Source organism: Phialemonium atrogriseum (assembly GCF_030411735.1).
Source record: "Phialemonium atrogriseum strain 8032-3 unplaced genomic scaffold QBC33scaffold_51, whole genome shotgun sequence".
Lineage (NCBI taxonomy): Eukaryota > Fungi > Ascomycota > Sordariomycetes > Cephalothecales > Cephalothecaceae > Phialemonium > Phialemonium atrogriseum.
Genome location: NW_026848188.1, coordinates 98,216 through 117,543, shown reverse-complemented (window position 1 = coordinate 117,543; position 19,328 = coordinate 98,216). Strand labels below are relative to the sequence as shown.

Below are 19,328 nucleotides of genomic sequence, written 5' to 3'. Positions count from 1 at the left end.
CTTAACCACAGGCCCGATCCCTGCTTGGTCTGGAAACCTGGCCATGGCCTCAGCTGGTCCCGAGGTACCAGACACATGACTGTCTGGAACGGCGATGGGCTTAGAAAGTCTCCAGGGTGCGCCGCATACAAGACGCCGTCACTGCCAAAGGAAGCGGCTCAACAGAATGACGGGGTTCAAGGGCTCCTTGACCATGCAGCAGAAAGGTACCCGTCAGGCCAGGCTCTGGCGAAGGGGGGGGGAACGTGGCTGTAAAGGGCAATAAAAGCGAGCATCATGGGAGGAATGACGCCACTACCACGAAGCGCAGGATGGGCGCGTATATACACGAGGAGGACGAGCTTTATACTGCCATGACAGTGTATGGCGCCAGCGGTGATCCACGGGAAGGGACAAGCACAATTGCAAGGTGATCATTTCATCCGGCCACGGCGGTATGCCATGGTCAATTGTCACCCTTTTACACGAATGCTTCTCATCTACCGCTTTATTCTGGCATTTGCTGAGAAGAGTCTTTTATTGTAAGATGCCACCACGCTCCTCGCGCTTCGTTCCGGTTGCTTCTGAGCAAAGCGCCGACTGCTCACCATCTATCTCATTGCCCATATTGTCTAGTACCACATCAACCAGAGCCACCAATGTACTAGGGTCTCCCCTGTCCTTCTGTGCCTCGACCCATTGCTTCTGACTAGGCGGAAGCTCCAGCTTGTGCCAGCGTTGCTGGGCCGTATACTGCTGCATGACATCGTAGAAGAGATCTGGGTGTTCCTTGGCCCAGCTTCTGTCGACGGTGCTTGGTTTCTTCTTGTACTGTAGTTTCCGTAGTACTACCTCTCCCATGTACCTGTTCCAACCTGCGTCGTCCATACCTTCCCGCATTTGCTCCATTGTCTTGGATTTCTGCGGCGTTTGAACAGGTGGCTTATGCTTAAATGGCAGTTTCCAAAGGAAGTCTCGAGTGCGAGTATCTACGTCGCGTGGGACCCTAAATGTCACGTTAGTTAACATGCATAACCAGAAACGGAGACGGAAGACTTACAGCTTTTCGCCATTCCATTTAAACGCTATGATTGGTACGTCCTCTACTTTGGTATTTGGAAGGACAGTGCCGCATTCGAGGAGGAATCTGACTTTCTTCCCATCGATCTCCTTAAACCCTAGACTTGTGATATGCTCTTTCTCCCAGTCCATGTCTCGCTGGAAGTGGTATCTGCAGATGATATTGGCCATGGTAGCCGTCCTGTCACAACGGCGGCCGGGTATTTTGTGCGAAAGGCAGCGCACGACAATACGGAGCGGAGAGTCTGGGTTCCCATCTGTAACAATAGGTTTGCCACTTGATAGTCCTTCAGAGTTGTTGTCGGAAGCATGCCGTACCGGTTCCCAGTCAGAAGACGTAGCCTGGGAGTGACTCTGTTCACTCATCGTCGCTGTCTGAATTGCCTGACTCGCTTGATGTCGGTGGCGTGAGATACTCGCACTCCTCGCACTTCGAGTCCACCTCATCCGTCGCGTGCGGCGCGTTGTCGTCGAAATTTGGACAATCGGCCTCGGCGTGGCCTTCAACCCACTCGTCGCAGTGCGCCCAACCGACTTGAGTCTCTCGTGGTGGAATGACGTGACCACAGGTGTACTGATACCACTGTTCCCGGCACATGATTGAGCTCAGTCTCACATGATTGAGCTCAGTCTGTTGGGTCGGGGTTGGCTAAGGTCTGTAGGGAAGGAAGTTGCGGGGTTGGCGCTGCTGGGAACTTCTGTCAATCAGTCAGCACGTGATATACATTAGGTGGGGCGAGTCGTGTTCCCGATTTGTGTGCTCTAACCTAATCCTGCGGCGCGACCATTTCATTGGCTGATTTGTGGCATGATGACAGTTTCCGAAGTATTTCCGTCCGGGGCGCTTTTTCTGCCTCGGAGCTCTGACTTTCCGGGAAATCGGCTCTCGTACCTACAACGCATCTTGAAGAGAACACGGCTTGTGTCCCGACATAAATCCGACATGCGCCTAATGCTCAACAACTCTCCAACATACAAACTATTGGAACGATAGGAATCAAAAGTCTTCTAGAATGAAGCATTTCGAGAGGCACTGCGGGATCAAAAGTTTGAACAATAAGACTTTATTTTCCATTCTGACCAATGTCAAGTCACACGACCCGACATGTGACGAGGCGTTCCGAAGTTCACTCCTGAATTCTGCTTTAGGTGAGGGATTTGACGGCCAGCGAGAGGCAACCGTCCCTTAAGCTCTCCCCCGGGGATCAGTTTTGTCAAATCATGGTAACTCTAATGTGCCACCACAGATGCGCATCGAGTTAGGAAAGCCTTTCCACTTTACAAGGTGCAGAACTCTTCTCCCCTAGTTCCATTTAGCAAGGAAAGCTTCGACCTCCCATATCTCGTCCTCCTTGTCGATTGCGGTGGGTTGGCTGGCTTTGCCATGGCCAATATCTCTTTAACTGCTAGAAAGTAGCTCTGTCACAACACCTTCCATATCTCAGGATCCACCAACTCTATTGGAAAGCTAGAAAGCGGCGAAGTAGCCGCAAAGCTACCCTCAGTCCATTCTCATTGGAATAAGCTGTAATCAGCATGTGTTGCGAAGACGTCTGCTAAATCGGCTTGGGCTTGAACGTCAGACAGGGTTGGACAAATATCCGGCCCGCCTTGGGGCACTGCTCCTCCAAGGGGAGTTGGAACGAATTGTTGTAGACGAGAGACAGTCCCGTATTTTATGGACAACCAACCCTCCTAAGTATCGGGGTGACGTTGAAAAGAAACGACAGTGTGCTAGGTGGGTCAAAATGCGGCAGATTGCAATCCTCTAAGAAGTAAGTAGAAGGAGAGACCATGCTTACCTAGGCTCCAAGGTTCAACGTAACCTGAATTACCAGTGGCGGTAGACTCCGACACAGTTGGGCAGGGAGAGCAGCGGTCCTCGCCATCAAGATAGTCATCACCCACCAAGATGGTCATCATCCATAAGAGATGGAAGCCTAGTATAGATGCTCGAGCAATCATCTTGCCCGATCCCAACGACTGTCTTCTTCACTGGTGCTGGATGGTGTAGACATGCTTGGCTCAAGATCCAGCGCCGACAGGTTGTGAAATCAAGGCTTGCTAAGTCCCCGAAGGGGTGGACAGAGCTTGACATCCAGTCTGGTGGAAGTTTGGTTCGCGTCTTCTTAGTAGAGCGAGGTGATCTGACCCGGTCGTCTTGACTCTCTTCAGGGCTCGATTTGCGCTTCTTTGTCGGAGTCTCCATCGCCGCCGCGGCGGTCTCGTAGCCGTCGTCTCCATCGGTCTTGATGGCAGCGGCCTTGCCGGCCGGGTTCTTGCGCTTCCTATCGCTGTTGAGCAAGATGGTCGCGGTGCCAATCACTTTGCTCATGGGCCCCACGATCGGTTGGATATTCCATCGGCTGGTTTTGTTGGCACTCTCGCAGTTTGTTCCTAGCAAGTCTTCGCCATTCAGCGCAAGCCTGGTACCAGTGGACGTTGTGCCGTTTAAGCGCCTCCGAGGCCAGAGGCTATTTCCAAGCTGCCGCATGCGTTGTGCAGAAGCCGGACATGCAAGATTATGGAGGAAGCAAGGAAGCGTGGCGGGGAAAAAAGGCGCTGGGCGGTAGGGGAGTGTCGTTGTTGCCGCCACTCTTGCCAAACCACCTCCCGCCCTTGAGGGAGATGACTGCTAGGAATGCAAGGAACGGGAGGAGGATTAGGTACCAGGCCTGGTCCTAGCCACAGTACTGGTCCTCTGACGGCATGCAGCTCCTGTTGCAGGCCGGCCAAGGAGCGTGGCGACAAGGCGGGCGCTGTCCTGCCGAGGTGCCGTGAGCCTTCCTTGAACGCCAACATCTTCTGACGCTGGTCGATGCTGTTGGCGCTGCAGGGCGAGAGCATGTAGCTAGCAGTCAAGACAGTATTAGCCTTGACCTCCTCCTTGGCCTCCTCCTTCTTGATCTTGGCAGCCTTGGGCATTGTGGACTTGGGCTTGGCGCAGCCACGCTTCATTGTCGGGGTCTCTGTTGCCAGTGGGTTACGAGGGCAATGAATGTGCCGTCTTGTTCCTCGACCTGATCGAGGAGGGCATATTCCAAGCCTGTCGACCCAGAACTCCTCGATGAAGATGCCTCTGCATGCCCAGCCTTGGCTATCTCCTGCGTTTAGCCACTCTATCCCCTTGCATTCTTGCCTTCTACGTTAGACCGGATCCTCAACAATGCGCGTGCGCCTGGCCACGGCCACCTCTCGTCGCGGAGGCTAAACCTCTGTACAAGGTCACTGCCCCTTGCATGCCGAGGAACCTGCGCTGGCTCAGGGGTAGAGCGTAGGGGCAACTCCCTCTCCCATGCGCCTCAAGCGTCCAAGCTGATGCCACGCCACATCGCTGTGTGCCAGCGCTGGAGATGCGGTGCGGCTGGGGAGTGTGGCTTGGGGTGGTTTAAGTCCGCTTGGTATCTTAATTTCCGTGCCACTCGGTTCAGAAGGGGGTGGAGGCGCCGGTGCTTTCGCCGGGGCTCCGGGGTGTATATAGATCCAGGCTCCAGCAGCCCGCGGTCATGTCTTGCTTAGCCAGGTGGGTGTCGAATTTGATCTGATGGGCCATCCAGGGCGCGGACGTTGTTGCCTTGAAGAAAGCTGAGACAGGGATGCCATGGAAGATGTTTTGGGGAGGCTGGTTGGGGTTGCCTTCCTCGCGTGGCTGTCCCAGGTCTCCCGGTCAGCTGCCTGGCGAGTTCAGGCTGTGCGGGAGGGCTGCGGGGCGAGCTACTACTGCCGAGGCGGCGTCGAGGTACGGCATAACGGCGAGTGGCCCCTGACGGCGACCCTGCCGGCTCCGCTGTCGTCGACTCGAGATGGGCCTGAGCTGGTCTTTCAACGCCAACGTGGCACTACACCTGGGGGTGCAGTCTGTGGCACTAGTCGCACCTGCCTCGAAGGACGTATCGGTTCTTTTGTAAAGAGGGATGGACGGCTATGGAAGAGTGGCCTTGATCAATGGTGACTCCTATTACGATAATGTCAAGCATTCCATCCACACCACTTCTTTCTCGGCTGTCCCTGCTGGGACCAGATCTTGTCGCCATCTTCATCCTTGTCATCATGGTCTCTGTAACCGTGAGCGGCTGGAGGCTCCGTCTATGGTTGTTTCCTTCAACGCCCTAGTTTAGATCCTCAAGCGTGTATTGGAACTTTGGTTTGTTGCTGTTTTCTTCCTGTCGCTAGACGCTAGAAGCTTGCAAACTGTCGGGCTGACTCTGCAGAGGCAAGCTTTGTTGGGAAAGACGCAGTCCCTGATAAATCCTAGGGCGGGTCTTTACGAGTGCCGCTTATCGAGGCCTTGGTTTGTGGTTGATTTCTTGGGTTGGCTGGCGTGCTGGAAGTGCTTGTCGCGTTTGGGTTGGGCTTCAGTTCCCAACCACCTTCTAGCTTGGCCAGCTCCTGCAAGTTACAGCCTGCTGCTAAGCTTCCACTTGCAAGTCTGCGTTTTGCTGCGCAGGGGGGCAAGGGGAGGCCAATGGCAGGAGATGAAGGTTGTTAGCCTTGATGGTTCTAGTGACGACGTAGAACATGGTTGACTAAGGAGATGTTGCGCTTGTTTTTGACAAACATGCTTGAGTAACTTTTGGGTTGACTAGAGAGAGGGGAAATGGAGAGAAAATCTGTGGGCTAATGTTAGGAAGAGAGACTCTCAAGCCTAGGGAGACACTGTCTCTTACCAGTTTGCTCGAAACGTGTGCCTCCACACATGCATTCGCGTAATCATGCCAGGCAGCAGAGACAAGGTGGACAAATCAGAAATCCCCACCAGCTTTCGAACTTCGGACTGTGCTAGGGGCGTTTGGGCCAACGTGTTTGGCCAAAAATCAGCAGCCACAGTGAGACATCCTTGGTCTACACTAGGAGTGCAAAGTGATTGCCGGAGAACATTAAGCGCAAGTGGTGGGCATTTTGTAAGGAGAGAATCGAAAGCCGCCCCCTTACCTAGGACGCAATGTATGGGGGCAACAGCAGTCAACACGCTGGCAACCTAGCTGTCCATCCAAGGAGCTGTAAGGAACGCCCCCATTGTCCCGCGTCTTTCGCCAACAGCATCTACAAGTCCCACAGAGAAGCTTATACCGATTCGTTTTGTCGACAAACCCCCTCTGCGGAACCAGCTCAGCGCCCCCTCTGCGACGATATGGTCAAGCGCGATGTCTTGGGAGAGGCGGGGTTGTTGCTGGGGACGTCGACGTCGAGGAGGCCAGACGGGAAGGTGGTGGGCGGCCGGTCTAGGAAGGAGTCGCGCTGTGCGTGGACCGCCTAGGGGGTCTGGAGGTCGTACGAGGCTGGTTCCAGGATGCGGGAGTGCTGCGGCAGGGGTTAGCAGGGGTTTCCCCTGGCCGGCCATGACGCGGCCAAGGGTATTAGTAACCACGGCGGCCTCGTCCACCATCGGCCTCTGCGCCTGGCTCATAAAACTAGCCGACGACTCCCCAGCCTGGTCCCCTTGCAACCGCTAGCGCTTGTCTAGGTCACATCCCGCACCCAATGTCTAGCCACCCTCCTGAGCGCGGTAGAGATGGGGGAACAAAGTGGGAGAGGAGGGGGCAGCTCTAGCCCTTCTCGGAGGCGGCAGGAAGCTGAAAAGAAAGCCTTCTGCGTGACGCGCTTGAGGATCGCAGACCCCGGTGCACCTTGGGCAGCCGGGCGTGGTTCCCATCGGCTTATTCTCCACCGTCTACTCCGCACATCGATCGTAGCGCCCATGGCTGGGTCGGCAGTATTTCAAGACTAGCGACGGCGGGGATGGTTCTGCAAGGCCGGCGTCAACAACCAGCATCTGCCCCACCCCCACCGTCCCGCAAAAGCTACAGCCTTGGTACGGCCGGCAGCTCGACGACCGCCGGCGGCTCGTCGGCCCGGACTGGGCCTAGACCCTGCTTGCCTGCGATTTCGACGCCGAGAGCTACCATACCACGTAGTGGTAGACTGTGGCGCCGCTGCAACCCCATCTTAAGCGCGCCGGTGCTGCTGTCGTCGGAGAAGAGGGCCTGCGCAAGGCGCCTGCCCGTTCCTAGGCCCGGGGGCGCCTCCGCCAGCGCCAGAGCCAGCTCGTACACCGCCTCGGCGAACGTCATGTGGCCGCTAGGGCTAGGGATGGGTTGACGTGGCTGAGGCCCTGCGGGGCGGAGGCGTTGAAAGAGGGCTGGAGGAGAAGGGGCTGCGTGGTTGGGGCTGTTGCTTCGGGATTTTTTCTCATATCCGGGCCACGTTGTGTATGTATTGTGGCATCGACGCGGTGGGACAGTGGGGGGTCTGAGGCGACGATGCTCTTCTCTTGGAAGGCAAACTTGGGTCGGCGCCGTGACGTTGGTAGGAATGCGGGGATGGGGTTGGGCTGGCCATGTGGGCAGCGCTAGGCGCATGGGTGTTGATAGGAGGGGATGGAGATTGAGATGCGATGCGATGCGAGGCAATGCAATGCGACGAGGAAGGGGGAATTGGAGATAGGTGTGGGCAAGGGGGATTGGAATAGAGGGAGATGGCGGAATATATAGCTAAAAGGCAGACGTAAGAGAGGAACTTTTTACCTTGACAGTTACCGTCTGATTGACCAGCGTACCTTGGGCTACCAGCCCCGAAAGTACTGGCCACGAAGAAGATATAACAAGACAAGCTACGTCGCAGCCTTGCTTGCGACCAAGCTGTTGGGGGGGGGGAGTCTGGTTGCAAGGGCAGCTTAGACAGACAGTTGGAGTAGACAACCTAGCCGACTTGTGTAGAGAACCAAGACTTCTCTGGCTGGCAGCCCTGCTTTTGGTGGTCGTCGGTCCCGAACTTGCCGGCGCTTAATAGCGGAACTTGACCGCTGCAATGCCAGCGAGGAACTCAATGGTGTACTCGGCGAGCAACTCCGACGCAGGCGTCGATGCCGCCGCGCGATCAGGCTCGAGGGGAGAAGTGGATGAGCAGATGGGACTTGCGGGGTTGCGCAGCGGGGACAGGCAAAGCTGGAGCATTTGGCCATGTATGATGGTGGTGATGCGCAACAGACGCTGAGACGGATGACTGGAGCATGATGGGCGGCTGAAGGCTGGTGGACATGACCTGATGGACAAAGGTTAGATGGATGAAGGCTGGATGAATCAAGCTTGGGTGAATTGAAAACAGACAAGGAATGAGACAGGAGATGGATTTGGGTTGGATCAAACAATGAATGGAATGGAAAATAAACCCAACTTAAAAGCAACCTGGCGGGACTTGCCTAGTCAATGCGGGGAGGAAGTTGCTGCTGATCAAGGCAGCTTTGGTGGAGAGGGACGGATTCGAAAATTCCCCAATTGAGCGGCGAGCAGGAATCTGTACACTGGTACAAATACTTACTGAGGAGACACGGATGACCCCGCTGCCATTTCGATGGGGATCATGGGCGGTTCGCTGAGGATACCTAACCCACAGCAATCTGATTTTGGGAAGATTTGGGTGAGGGACCCCCGCAGGGCTCCCTGACATGTTGGGAAAGTCGCGTATTGGGGAGGGTGGTAGGCACCTATGTATTTGTTAGAGGTAGTTGCAAGTACTCCACTCCTTGTGCCAACAGGCGGTGTACCCTCCCTTATCTCGCAGGATTGAAGGGCCTCGATAATTTCGCTGGTACCGGATGGATTTGAAGAGACGCGTTGCTGCGGAGGGGTGGGATTGCGGTGACTTGTTGGTCGAGATTGGTGGTGGAGATTGGCAGTACAGTACAGTACCTAGATCAGTACCTGGATAATGGAGAGTTTAGCGCCGGGAGTCTTCTAGTGTAGTAGTACTGTACAGTACCGGTATTGGTATGCACCTTGGCACCAAAACATGGAAGTTCCCGCAGAATAACCAGGGGGTGAGTTTGCTTGGCTGCCTTGGCGTAGATGTGGATCTGAGAAGTACTGATGGGAGCAACAAATGCTGCCTAGCAGCTTGGCTGTGTGCCCCCGATCTTGCCGCCTCTCCTGGCAACTTTTATTTGCCTTTGTCGAAATGAGCGTCGCTGCTAGAGTTTCGTGTTGTTCCTCGGCATGGCGTCTTGTCTGTGCGTTACAGGTGTCAGGCCCGCCTCTGCCTCGTAACCGAGAATGCAAGCTCAAGACACTCCCCTCCAAACTTGCATCGACGAATACCTACCCCACAGGCGAGGAAATCTTCAACTGCGTCCAGGTCTAGAAGAGCCCGTCCTGACTCCAGAAACCGGGCCAATAGCTGACAACAAGCGCGCCCGCTGCAACCTTGCCGTCGCCGCCTACACGTGGGATCTCAGGCCCCCGCCTCGCTGCCGAGTTTCCCGAGGAGGAACAGAGCTTCGGTTCTGGACGATCATTCGCAAGATCTTGGAGCGAGCAGGCTGGGACAACGCATGCGTGGGCATTCGAAAGAACAGCCTCAACCGCCACCGCAACAACAAGGCTGAGACCCAGCGCTGGAGCCCCCTCAATTCGCAGTTCTTCCTCAACACAAAACTCGTACCACTCTCCGGCAACATGGGGAACCTCACCACCTTTCCCGTAAGGTCCCCGCCAAGCCTGCCGCCACAAAGGCAGCACCCGCAAAGACATCCTCAATGACACACCCACACCCCCCACGACCACGCAACAGCCGCCTCAGAAGACGACAAGAAACAGGCCTAGAAGGGCAGAGAGGAAACGCCCGCTACTACCCAGAAGCGCGAGGCTGCGAATAAGAACAAGGCACAGTTGCCTACCAAGCGCCCACCCTCTATGACGAAGACGCGGCTGCTTAAGCAACCGACGAAAGTCACCGACACTGATATCGACAAGCTCGTCGACAGCGTCTTCGAAAGGCTAGAGCAGCAAGGCTTGCCTGAGGACACCTTCTACACGACAAACAACGGATACCATATCGGCCAGCACCGACTACAGCCCGAGAAGAAGTGTGGTTTCGAGGAGGACATCAACATCCGGCCGATCGTAAGCCGAAGTCAATGCCAATGCCAATGCCAATGCCAACGCTAATGCCAACCCTTATCAGTTCCGCTCGCCTAGGGCAAACAAACAGGCTTGGCCTAGGGCAGGCTATGGCTGCCAGAAGAGAATGACTCGGCCACAGTTGGCCGGTCGCAGTAGGCCGAAAGAACGACTCGGTCGCGTTCAGCCGACTTCACCAAGCTCGGGCTTCGGCCGGAACGCAAGCACTCGGAACATGCTCAGTCTGACACGCGCAGACAGACAAGGAGATGCTGGACAAGGAGCTGGCGTCAGCCTCGCCGGACCCGATGGACGTGACCATGCAGTTCGACTCGCCGCCGCATGAAGAAGAAGAAGAGGAGGAGGAGGAGGAGATGCCCAAACACCACCCCGCCGACAGGCCTGACACACCGCCGTCAGACGCCGCCGACAACCTCGCCCCGTACGCGCACCCCGGTATCCCACCACGCCACGTCTGACCCCCGTCCCGATACGCTCCTCAGCGGCGAGAATGCCGTCGCCGACGACGGGGACGGGGACGGGGACGGCAAACGGCCGCGCTAATGCTAATGCCACGGCGCTGAACGAGCCCGAAGGCCCCATCATGCCGCGCAACAACTTCTGGACCGCGAGGATTTGGACAAGGACAAGGGCTAGGGCTAAGATGATGACTATTTGGCCAATGGACAACCAGACACGGACATGTTGCGTGAGGGGCAGCAGGACAATGATCTTGAACATATGGACGAGGAGCGGACGGACGGGGAGTGGCGGGGCTGCGAGGAGGCAGACGTCGAGAAAGCAAACGTCAAGCAGGTAGCCCTCAAGCCCTACGTCGATATCAAACCCTCGGTTGAGTCGCCCAAGGTCTCTCAAGCTATCACTCCCTCTACCGCAAGCATGTCCATGTCCGTCTCCAACGTCAAGACGCCTGCCGCAAACGTGCCATCAACATGTCCAGCGTCAAGACACCTGCTCCCATCACCCTTGTTGTCCCTGTGTCTCCCGCCGCATGCCTGCTGTCGCATGCATCGTCGAATCCACTGTTGTGTCCGCTGTGATATACCTATGGTCGCCGTCACCTCCAAGTTCACTCCCATGTCCAGCTTCGCAGCCATACACATGCCCAAGCCTAGTGCCTAGACCTTGGCCTCCAACCCATCGCGCCGCCGCCTATTCAGCACCAACAAGTTGGCTTGCCAGCCTTACCACTTCCACTTCAACATGGCTGTCCTCAGGCAGTACTAGAGCTAGTCGACCAGAAGCACTCTAGTGGCAGCCCTGCGCGACTTGATCCTCGGAGACCTTGCAAGCGTGATATACAGGCCCAAGATTACGCACATCAACCTCACTATGAGCTTTGCCTGCCTTCTCTACCCGGACAAGGTCCCTAGCTTTTGCAAAGGTGTCTTTATCACCAGGAGAGCAGCTGAAGCTAGAGATCCTCAATAGATAAGGCGAGAAGGAGGCCATCTACAATGCCTGCGAACCTACCAAGTCACAATCAGAGTTACAACGTATTCCCGCGTCCCTAGAAATAGCAGATCCTCTAACATTGAGAGAGAGGCAGTTTGCTAACATCGGCTCATACATCTTCAAGCCCGAGTCCGAGTTCCCAATCCTCCGAGGCGCTGTGGGAGTGCATGCATGTCTGGAAAGCTAGTAGGCAAGGGGCATCTCAACCGATGAGGCCCTGCTGCTGAGAGGTTCCCAACCTTGACCTACTTCGGAGAGCCATCGCCAGTCGTCAGCCACCACATAACAACCATGCCTGCCCATGAGAGAGCGTACGACGACGCCGAGTGTTTGTCAAACGACATCGCTATCAACGACGTGATCTGCATGTCTCTCCTCTCCTTGAAGTCGATTGAGCCGTCCACGTTGAGGCGGCCGAGGCCGCCGGTCCAATTCCTTGGCATCCTGTATGCGCAGCTGCCTGTCAGCAACCGCGGCCCATGCGCACGTCTCTCCCGTCGCGGCCCCGGACCTCGGGAAGGCATCTGGGCTTTAAATAAGCTTGATCGACTCGACCCAAGACGGTGATGAAAAACCAGGCAGATGATATCTTCGAAGACTTGAGTCACCTCGTCCTTGCTAAGATTCTCCTTCCAGATCGAAGCCGCTGTCCTCTTGATGTAATCTTGCGGGAGAGGCGGAGTTATCGCTGGCGATGCAAGAAGCTTGGTTATCTAAGAAGCCGCTTAAGTTTTGAGTTTAGCCCGCCAAGTGAGGCATCCCGGTCGAATCATTGGGTAACTGCTCTTGCCGTGGCATTTACAGCTACTTCTTGATGTCTGGTTCCATGATCTGCTTCGATATTGCATGAGCAACCTGCTACTGCTTTTCTAATAGCAATGCCGAACGATGACAATGGAGGCTATATCTGCTACAATGGCTGTGTCAGCCAAGGCCCCAAACGCCACGCTTAAGCTGCTAAAGCCCCCCCTCCCCATCATGTATAACTCGACTTTTAACACAGATAAGAGCATCATACGCAACGTAAAATACATCCCAGCCACTAAGAAGTTATGCCAGAAGATTTTGGAATGAGAGAACCACAATTGGGGCTCCTACCAGACGCCACCTAGACCGAGACACCTGCACGGGGCGGTAACCAAGCGCGTCGAGGGTTCATGCTCAAGAACGGCAACGCGAAGTACAAGCCCAGAATCCACAGCACGCAGCTAGATTAAGATCAAGCCCTCATATACCAACAAGCTTGGGGAAATCTTCGACTGTGTCGTGGTCAGCGGGATCTTCAGGGAGCCGTATGTGCTGTATCAGGTATTGTACAGGGACACAAGACTACAAGCCTACACGATAAGCTTCTGGAAAAAAGCTAAACGACTGCACTTCAATAGGTATACACATGTTGAAGCTGCCTCGAATCCACTAACGCGGTTAGGCGACAGTCATACCGCAGCAGCAGATCTGCAACCGTCTCGCAGCATTGGAAGGCAAGGCACTAGCCATGTTTTAACCACGGTTAGAATAGATGATGTCGAAGGACTGGAAGCAAAGCCACAGGTTGGTTGGGCCTGTGGTGCCTTGTAGATCCTTGAGAACGGCCGTTTCGAGGCAGCTACGCAGTAGCGTCTTAACAACAGCGGGGTCCTAGGCCATCATCTCCCCATCAGGGGCGGCGGTGTCCATGTACTGTCATTATGTAGAGACACCTCGCTCTTTGCGCAATCACCTATAGCCGAGTTGGATGGAATCAGAGGGGGAAACGTGGGGTCTCCAATTGTGGGTGACACTGGCTGACGAGGTAAAATCGAGTCCCTCGCTGCCTGCTTGCGCTGAGGCCAGCAGACGGGGTCTGCATAGCTTGAAGCTTTCGGCATGTTCAGTCTGTTCGTGTTTTGGGGTAGGTCAAGCAGGGGAACGGAAGCGGAGGGTCTTTGTTTTGACTGTTTCTTTGGCTAGAGTGAGAACTTGATGTGCAGCCAAGCTCGGAATGCTGAACGATGGGACAGGGAGAGGTTGGGGCATATGGAAGGTTGCAATTGCGGTATGGTATGCATGCTGGGCAACATCTGTGACTGTTAGGGCTGGATCTGCCAACCGCCAGCTATGATTTGTTGTTGCAGCGTCTGTCTCTTGATCCCGTAGTGTTTGACAAGGAGGTGAACGGCGACAAATCTGGCCACTTCACCCTGTACGGCTCCTCTCTCGGAATCAAGGTGCTTAACAGAGAGGATGCAACTGACTACAAGGGAGACTTTGGTGTCCCGGACAAGGACCCCGGAATGGCGGAGTGCCCTGAGCAACAAGTTGCAGAATGTGGATAGACAAGAGCCTTCCTATCCTGCAGGAACCAGCCGCCTTCAGGTAGTCCCAATGGTCGCAATCACAATTAGACCTTCAAGATCCGCTAGACGCTGGTTAACCTGGTAAAGAGCGCCAAGGGCGACTTGGGACGTGAGTCTGTCGAAAGAAAATGGTGTTGGGCAGTTTGTGCTGGGCAACTCGTGCCTGGGGTCTGTGCGCCATAGGTGCCTCGGGCCGCCGGAAATTTTGACAGTTGCCGCCAAAGTGGTGAGATCTTGCCGCAGCCCGGCGATTGAATTGACTGTTGGGCGATTGAAATGAAAGTCAGGCGATTGAATTGAACGTAACGAGTAAGTTGAGTGGTGGTTGAAGGTACGGGTTTTTTTTTAAAAAAAAAAAATTCTGCCGGCAGACAGTTGGGAGCTCCGATTTCCGCGCTATCGTGAAATCCATGCCTGCATGAATCAATTTGTGGGTGGTCCCCCAAAAAGCGGGGCCGGACAATCCCAGTACCAGGTTGCGCACATGCAATCCCGCTCTACACACAGAGCTGGGCCAACGACGACAGAAGTCGCCCCACGCGAGTGGCAGGGTATTAAAAATACCGTCAATCAATTCTCCTCGATCGAGCGACACAGAATTTCCAATTTTACCTCATCCAAGGGATCTGTTGTGCTGTGAATAATGGTGATTTCTTCTTGTGTGTCCGGTTTGTCTTGGTCGGACCAGCATGCTAGTCACCTTTCTACGAAAGTCTCCAAAACGTGGGAAATGCGAAATGTGAAATGCTTGATCAATGGCCTTCAATTAAGCGACACGGAATTTCTACTTTCTGCGGCCATAGGTGTGTTGTTGTGCTTGGAATAATTGTGTTTATCATTTTCGTCGACTTGGTGGTGGTGGTTGCGATGGACTGGCAACCTAGAATGCCATTCCATTTTTGCAGACTGGTGGCGGCGGTAGTTGCCCTGGACTGGCAACCTAGCGCCCTAACCAGCGTCTTGCGTAGCGCAAACCAGGCCGGCTTATGTGCACCTTTCAGCGTCTACCACCCCCAACCGCGCTGATAATGGGTTAACACCAAACCTGGGAAAACAACCAAGAAAATGGGATGAATCAATTGCCCTCGATTGAGCGACATAGAATTTCAATGCTCATCATCCCAACAGTTCTATGCCATGAATATTTGTGTGTTCTTTTCTATCTTGTCTGCGTGGGAGGCCGAGAAGCGGGGGAGAAGCGGGGTTATTAAAAAAGCACGGACCCCAACGAGGAGGTTGGAGGTAGGATTGGTTTCGGGGCACCTGTCGACCCATTGTTTTAGGGGCCATGTGCTATATTTATAGCGGTCGACTGGCATAATCGAGGCGGGGAGTTGGAAACCTAGCCACGCCTTGTATCCAAATAAAAAGTCTACAAATCAATCGCTTACAACTGAGCGACACCGATTCTCCCATCTCTGCATTGGTCAACGTTGGTGCTATCGTGCAATTTGCCGTCTTTCTAGATTGCATGTTTTGCCATTGCTTGCCCTAGCGGGACGACTGTTCAGCCTCCAAGATTGGATTTAAGCTTTCCGTCCCGCAGGTACGTACTATTGTGGCGAGCCAATAAAATCGTCCTCAGATTCCGGATCGGGCAGAATCCATTGGCTGAGAATCCCTGCCACTGTTCGTACCTAGGTACCCAAACCTCCGTCAACTTAAAACTCACTTCCATCCTCTTCTGCTTCAACACACTTTTTCACGAGATTCAACCCGACTTGCCCATTCTACTCTTCATCGCGATACAATCAATCACGCTGCGCATACATTATTTGACCGTTTCCGATGCCTAAGCTACCTCCCGGCCATTTCTGGCCTACCCCTCCGAACTCGGAGCCCTCGATCTCCCGTCCATCAAGCCGCTCGCAACGCTCGGAGCAAACCGCGTCGGGGAGCAGCACGCGCGGTCAGTTTGGAATCTCGAATGTCAAATACCGCGTCGGCGCACCCCCGCTCCGGCCGCTGCCGCTGGAGACAGGCTTTACCGAGGACTGTGCAGTCATCCAGCAATACTTTGACAATGACTTTGTCAAGAGGGCCGAAATCATCCTCGACAAGGCCCAGATCGCCGACGCCGAGGTCGATTTCGTGGCCCGGCATGTTCCGCAGGAGTTGTGGACAGCCCAGCCAACCATTTTCATCGTGGCGCCGTGGGGGGAGGATTCGCGAGACAAGTGGGAAGCGGTGATCAAGGAGCTCAAGGGCTACGTGGACAGGAAACTGGACGACATTGGTTGGAGAGGTGTCGACATCGGCGTCGAGATGGTCGCTCCGCAGTTGACTATGTGGAAGTACATGGCCCCAATCGTCAACCCGGTTCTCGAGTCGGACTGGCCAACCATCCAGGCCAGCATATACGAGATTCTCGAGTCTTTCGCTGCGACCAAGTCACATATGACAACCATCTCCCTTCTCCGGCTCGGCTACTCCCCCATCCGCCATCAGAATCCGGAGACAGTCTATGTCTCAGTGGACTACGAGTCAAGGGAAGTAACCTGGCCGCCTGTTGTGCAGCGCATTGAAGCATACCTTGCGACGCTGAACCACCACCTCTGCCTGCACTTGGAAAACAACATCGTCCAGAACCTACCCTTCCAGCCGCTCGAGCCCACAGAGGGCGCTGTGCCGGCAAAGGACACTGGCTTGGACAGAGATTACCAGCGCCAAGTCAATCTTGGTGATGACATTGGCATGGCTCTCTATGTCATCAGGAAGGATGGGAAGAGGTGCAACGGTGGATGCGGCACGCTGGGCTGCTACCTCGAGATCAAGACGAAGAGCGATCAAGGTAGCTGGAAGAAGGTAGCTCTCACCAACTACCATGTTGTTCGATCAGCCATCCCGGGCTTCTCCCTCAAGCCAAAAAACACGGTGCAGGCCCTGCCCGGCACCTCGGCGGTGATCGACCAAGCAGTGGCGATCACGGCTATAGATGTTCCAATCATCTCCTCGGAGCTGTCCGAGTCGGACAAACGAGGCTTCTTCCTCAGTACCGCGACAAACTTCACACCTGTCGAGAGCCCAAGCCGTCGGAACCACAATTTCAACATCCACCAGCTACAGAAGCGCATTGACGTCCTTACCAAGAACGCAGATGCACGCGGACTGCAAGCTGTTGCAGCAGCGACCGCGCCGTTGACGCAGAACCTCGCCTCGAAGGTCTCCTTCTTCAACTCGGGCCGCCAGCACCTCGGCACGCTGTTTGCCGGCTCTGGGTTCACTCGCCGCACGAGCGAGAACCACCGGCTGGACTGGGCGCTCATCGACGTCGTGCCGGGCCGCCAGGGAGACAACATGCTCCCGGTTGAGGCGAAGTGGGTCGCCGAGTACAGCGACATGACGCACTGTCCGCTGCCCACCGGATGCGGCATTCCGCTGCGACCGAAGCAACAGGGCAGGTCTCTGAAGGACGTCACTCCCGGAGAGATTCTGTTCAAGGTTGGGATGAAGACGGGGGTGTCGGCTGGTTATTTCAGCCATGTCAAGTCGAATTGCTGGCTTGAAGATGACAAGCATATGGGCATGCCGCGGTCGAGCGAGTACCTCTTCCTTGGCCACGAAGGGAAGCCGTTTGGAGATCATGGAGACTCTGGGTCGGTTGTGTATGATGCTGAGGGGCAGGTGTTGGGGCTTCTGTTTACTGGATTGTCGCCTCAGCAGACCAACGCGGGCCATACCTTTGTCACACCTATCGAGGACGTTTTTGAGGACGTGATCAAGTTTTCAAAGGGGGGGATAACGGATATACGTATTGCGGTTTAGGGGGAGCTGGCGGAGGACTTGGCTGAGGACTGGTTGCTTTCGTCTGGCGGGAACCGCTGCCTGGCAGCATTTGGAGCAGGCCTGGCTGCACTTTAAGGGGAGCCTGTTTGAGGCAGGTGAACAAACCAACCCTAGAAGCATGTATCTTTATTCTTGGCAGTATACAGTCAAATACGACTGCTTCAGGTCCTTACGCTTCACTTACCACCGCCAAGTATACAAAGTAAAACGCCACTGGTGTTGACTGGAAGATGCGTGAGCAGAAACGTCGATTTGTTGTAGCCCGTTCGAAATTTCAGCCGAGGGATCGGTTTGCATACCACGAGCACCGAGAACCACTATTGCATTTCGCTTTATTACGGCGATACGCATCGCAGGCGCCTCTCCTTGGAGGGTCTGGGGCCACTACTGATATCTTCAGATACATGTCCGGCGGGGTGATGGTCGACACGCTCTAGCCAACAGTCGGGATCGTCTTCAGCTTGGGCTCCGGGTTGTCGATGAGGAAGATAGCCTTGATCGACAAACGATTGACAACCAACTTCCTATTCACCCTCTCAACAGCCCTACTCAAAGCCACCATCCCGTCCAAGAGAGCATCAAGCGCCTCCCCAAACATGCGACGTGCCTTATTGACAGCAATAGCAGCCAACTCCAGCGCCCTCCGAGCACCACTGCCGCCGGGGTCGACACATCCTCCCGGCCTGGCACGGGGAGGGCCATGTATGTACATACCATGCACCTCGACAGCCCTGCGACACATGTCTTGCATCTCTCCCGCATCTCCGCCGCGACGTCGCAGGCAACACCCGTGGACACGCGCAAGGCGCGACGCTGTTCGCCGCGGCGCGTCTAACAGGCGGTGGGCCTCTGCGGTCCGGAACAGCGGCATGGCGGGGGGATCCGGGCGTGCTTGGCTGCGAGGTTGGACTCGGCGCGGACGCGGAGGTGCGAGGCTGCAACGAGGGGGGAGCCGTGGGTCACGAGGTGGATGCTGGTGACGTAGAGGGCGGCCATCTCGGCGCTGTTGTTGATGGTGTGGACGGTGATGGGGTTGTGCTTTATCTTGACGAGATACTTGTCGCGGACCTTGTCAGGCAAGTGTTTTGCCTTGCAGAAATGTTCTAGCTCCAACGGGTTGACAATGGCGAGGGTGTTGGGCTTAAACAGCAAGGCGATGCGCATCATGGCCAAGTCGTTGACCCAGTTCCCAGGCGCGAGCAATCCGAGGTCGAGCTGAACGGTGGTCTCCTCCCCCTTAGGTGTGGACGACGAGCGTTGGGGGTTAGGGGTGGGTGCCGCGGGCCTGGACTCAAAGTGGACGACGTTCCGGCCATGGTAGGCTGCCTCAGGGAATAGAATCCTCACAAGGTTGTTGTTATTTCCAACAGCCTCTGACGCCACAGGAGATATAGGGCTGTGGCAGCGGCGCTGTTTGTTGGCCGTCATCAAAGAAGTGGTAGCCATCTTAAGACGCTTATTGGGCGGGGAATCGCCGCCGGAACGCTTGGATGAAGCATCAGACCCAATAGTTGTCGTATGGATTGACCGTGGAGATTTTGGTGTTGACTGTGTTGGCTGACGACGGCCTGGCCTTGCCTTGGTCACCTTGTCCAACTTTCGCTTCAATTCTCGGCTCCTTCCTGGTTAAGCCGGGGGGGCCTAACATGGTAGAGATATTGTTAGCCGGTAGGCGACAAGGAGTAGGAGAAAGGAGAAGTTGAGGCAACCGGGACGGTGGAAGGGAAATGCAGAGGAACAGCGAGGGAAGGGGGTAGCCAGGAATTCCTACCTCTTT

At 55.3% G+C, this 19,328-nt stretch overlaps 5 protein-coding genes across 5 annotated transcripts; 2 read left to right on the top strand and 3 right to left on the bottom strand.

The window, feature by feature from the left end:
- Nucleotides 1–516: 516 nt before the first annotated feature.
- QBC33DRAFT_462517 (uncharacterized protein) lies at nucleotides 517–1,425 on the bottom strand (the record flags this gene model as incomplete). Its single annotated transcript, XM_060425071.1, has 2 exons — nucleotides 517–985; nucleotides 1,040–1,425. 2 exons carry the CDS (start codon nucleotides 1,423–1,425, stop codon nucleotides 517–519), a joined length of 855 nt encoding a protein of 284 aa, XP_060278136.1.
- A 7,595-nt stretch (nucleotides 1,426–9,020) lies between these two features.
- Nucleotides 9,021–10,517, top strand: QBC33DRAFT_574644 (uncharacterized protein; the record flags this gene model as incomplete). The annotated part of the gene is made up of 4 exons (XM_060430767.1): nucleotides 9,021–9,533; nucleotides 9,657–9,956; nucleotides 10,211–10,395; nucleotides 10,457–10,517. Exons 1-4 carry the CDS (start codon nucleotides 9,108–9,110, stop codon nucleotides 10,515–10,517), a joined length of 972 nt encoding a protein of 323 aa, XP_060278135.1. The 5' UTR covers nucleotides 9,021–9,107.
- A 1,157-nt stretch (nucleotides 10,518–11,674) lies between these two features.
- Nucleotides 11,675–12,142, bottom strand: QBC33DRAFT_462511 (uncharacterized protein; the record flags this gene model as incomplete). The annotated part of the gene is made up of 1 exon (XM_060425070.1): nucleotides 11,675–12,142. A coding segment is annotated over one exon (468 nt), but the record flags the coding sequence as incomplete, so codon positions are not given.
- A 3,328-nt stretch (nucleotides 12,143–15,470) lies between these two features.
- QBC33DRAFT_614651 (uncharacterized protein) lies at nucleotides 15,471–17,688 on the top strand. Its single transcript, XM_060432599.1, has 2 exons — nucleotides 15,471–15,766; nucleotides 15,803–17,688. The coding sequence occupies exons 1-2, from the start codon at nucleotides 15,554–15,556 to the stop codon at nucleotides 17,528–17,530; spliced, it is 1,941 nt and encodes a 646-aa protein (XP_060278133.1). The 5' UTR covers nucleotides 15,471–15,553; the 3' UTR covers nucleotides 17,531–17,688.
- Nucleotides 17,689–17,984: 296 nt separating this feature from the next.
- On the bottom strand, nucleotides 17,985–18,997 carry QBC33DRAFT_520033 (uncharacterized protein; the record flags this gene model as incomplete). Its single annotated transcript, XM_060426330.1, has 3 exons — nucleotides 17,985–18,158; nucleotides 18,266–18,282; nucleotides 18,388–18,997. 3 exons carry the CDS (start codon nucleotides 18,995–18,997, stop codon nucleotides 17,985–17,987), a joined length of 801 nt encoding a protein of 266 aa, XP_060278132.1.
- Nucleotides 18,998–19,328: the final 331 nt, after the last annotated feature.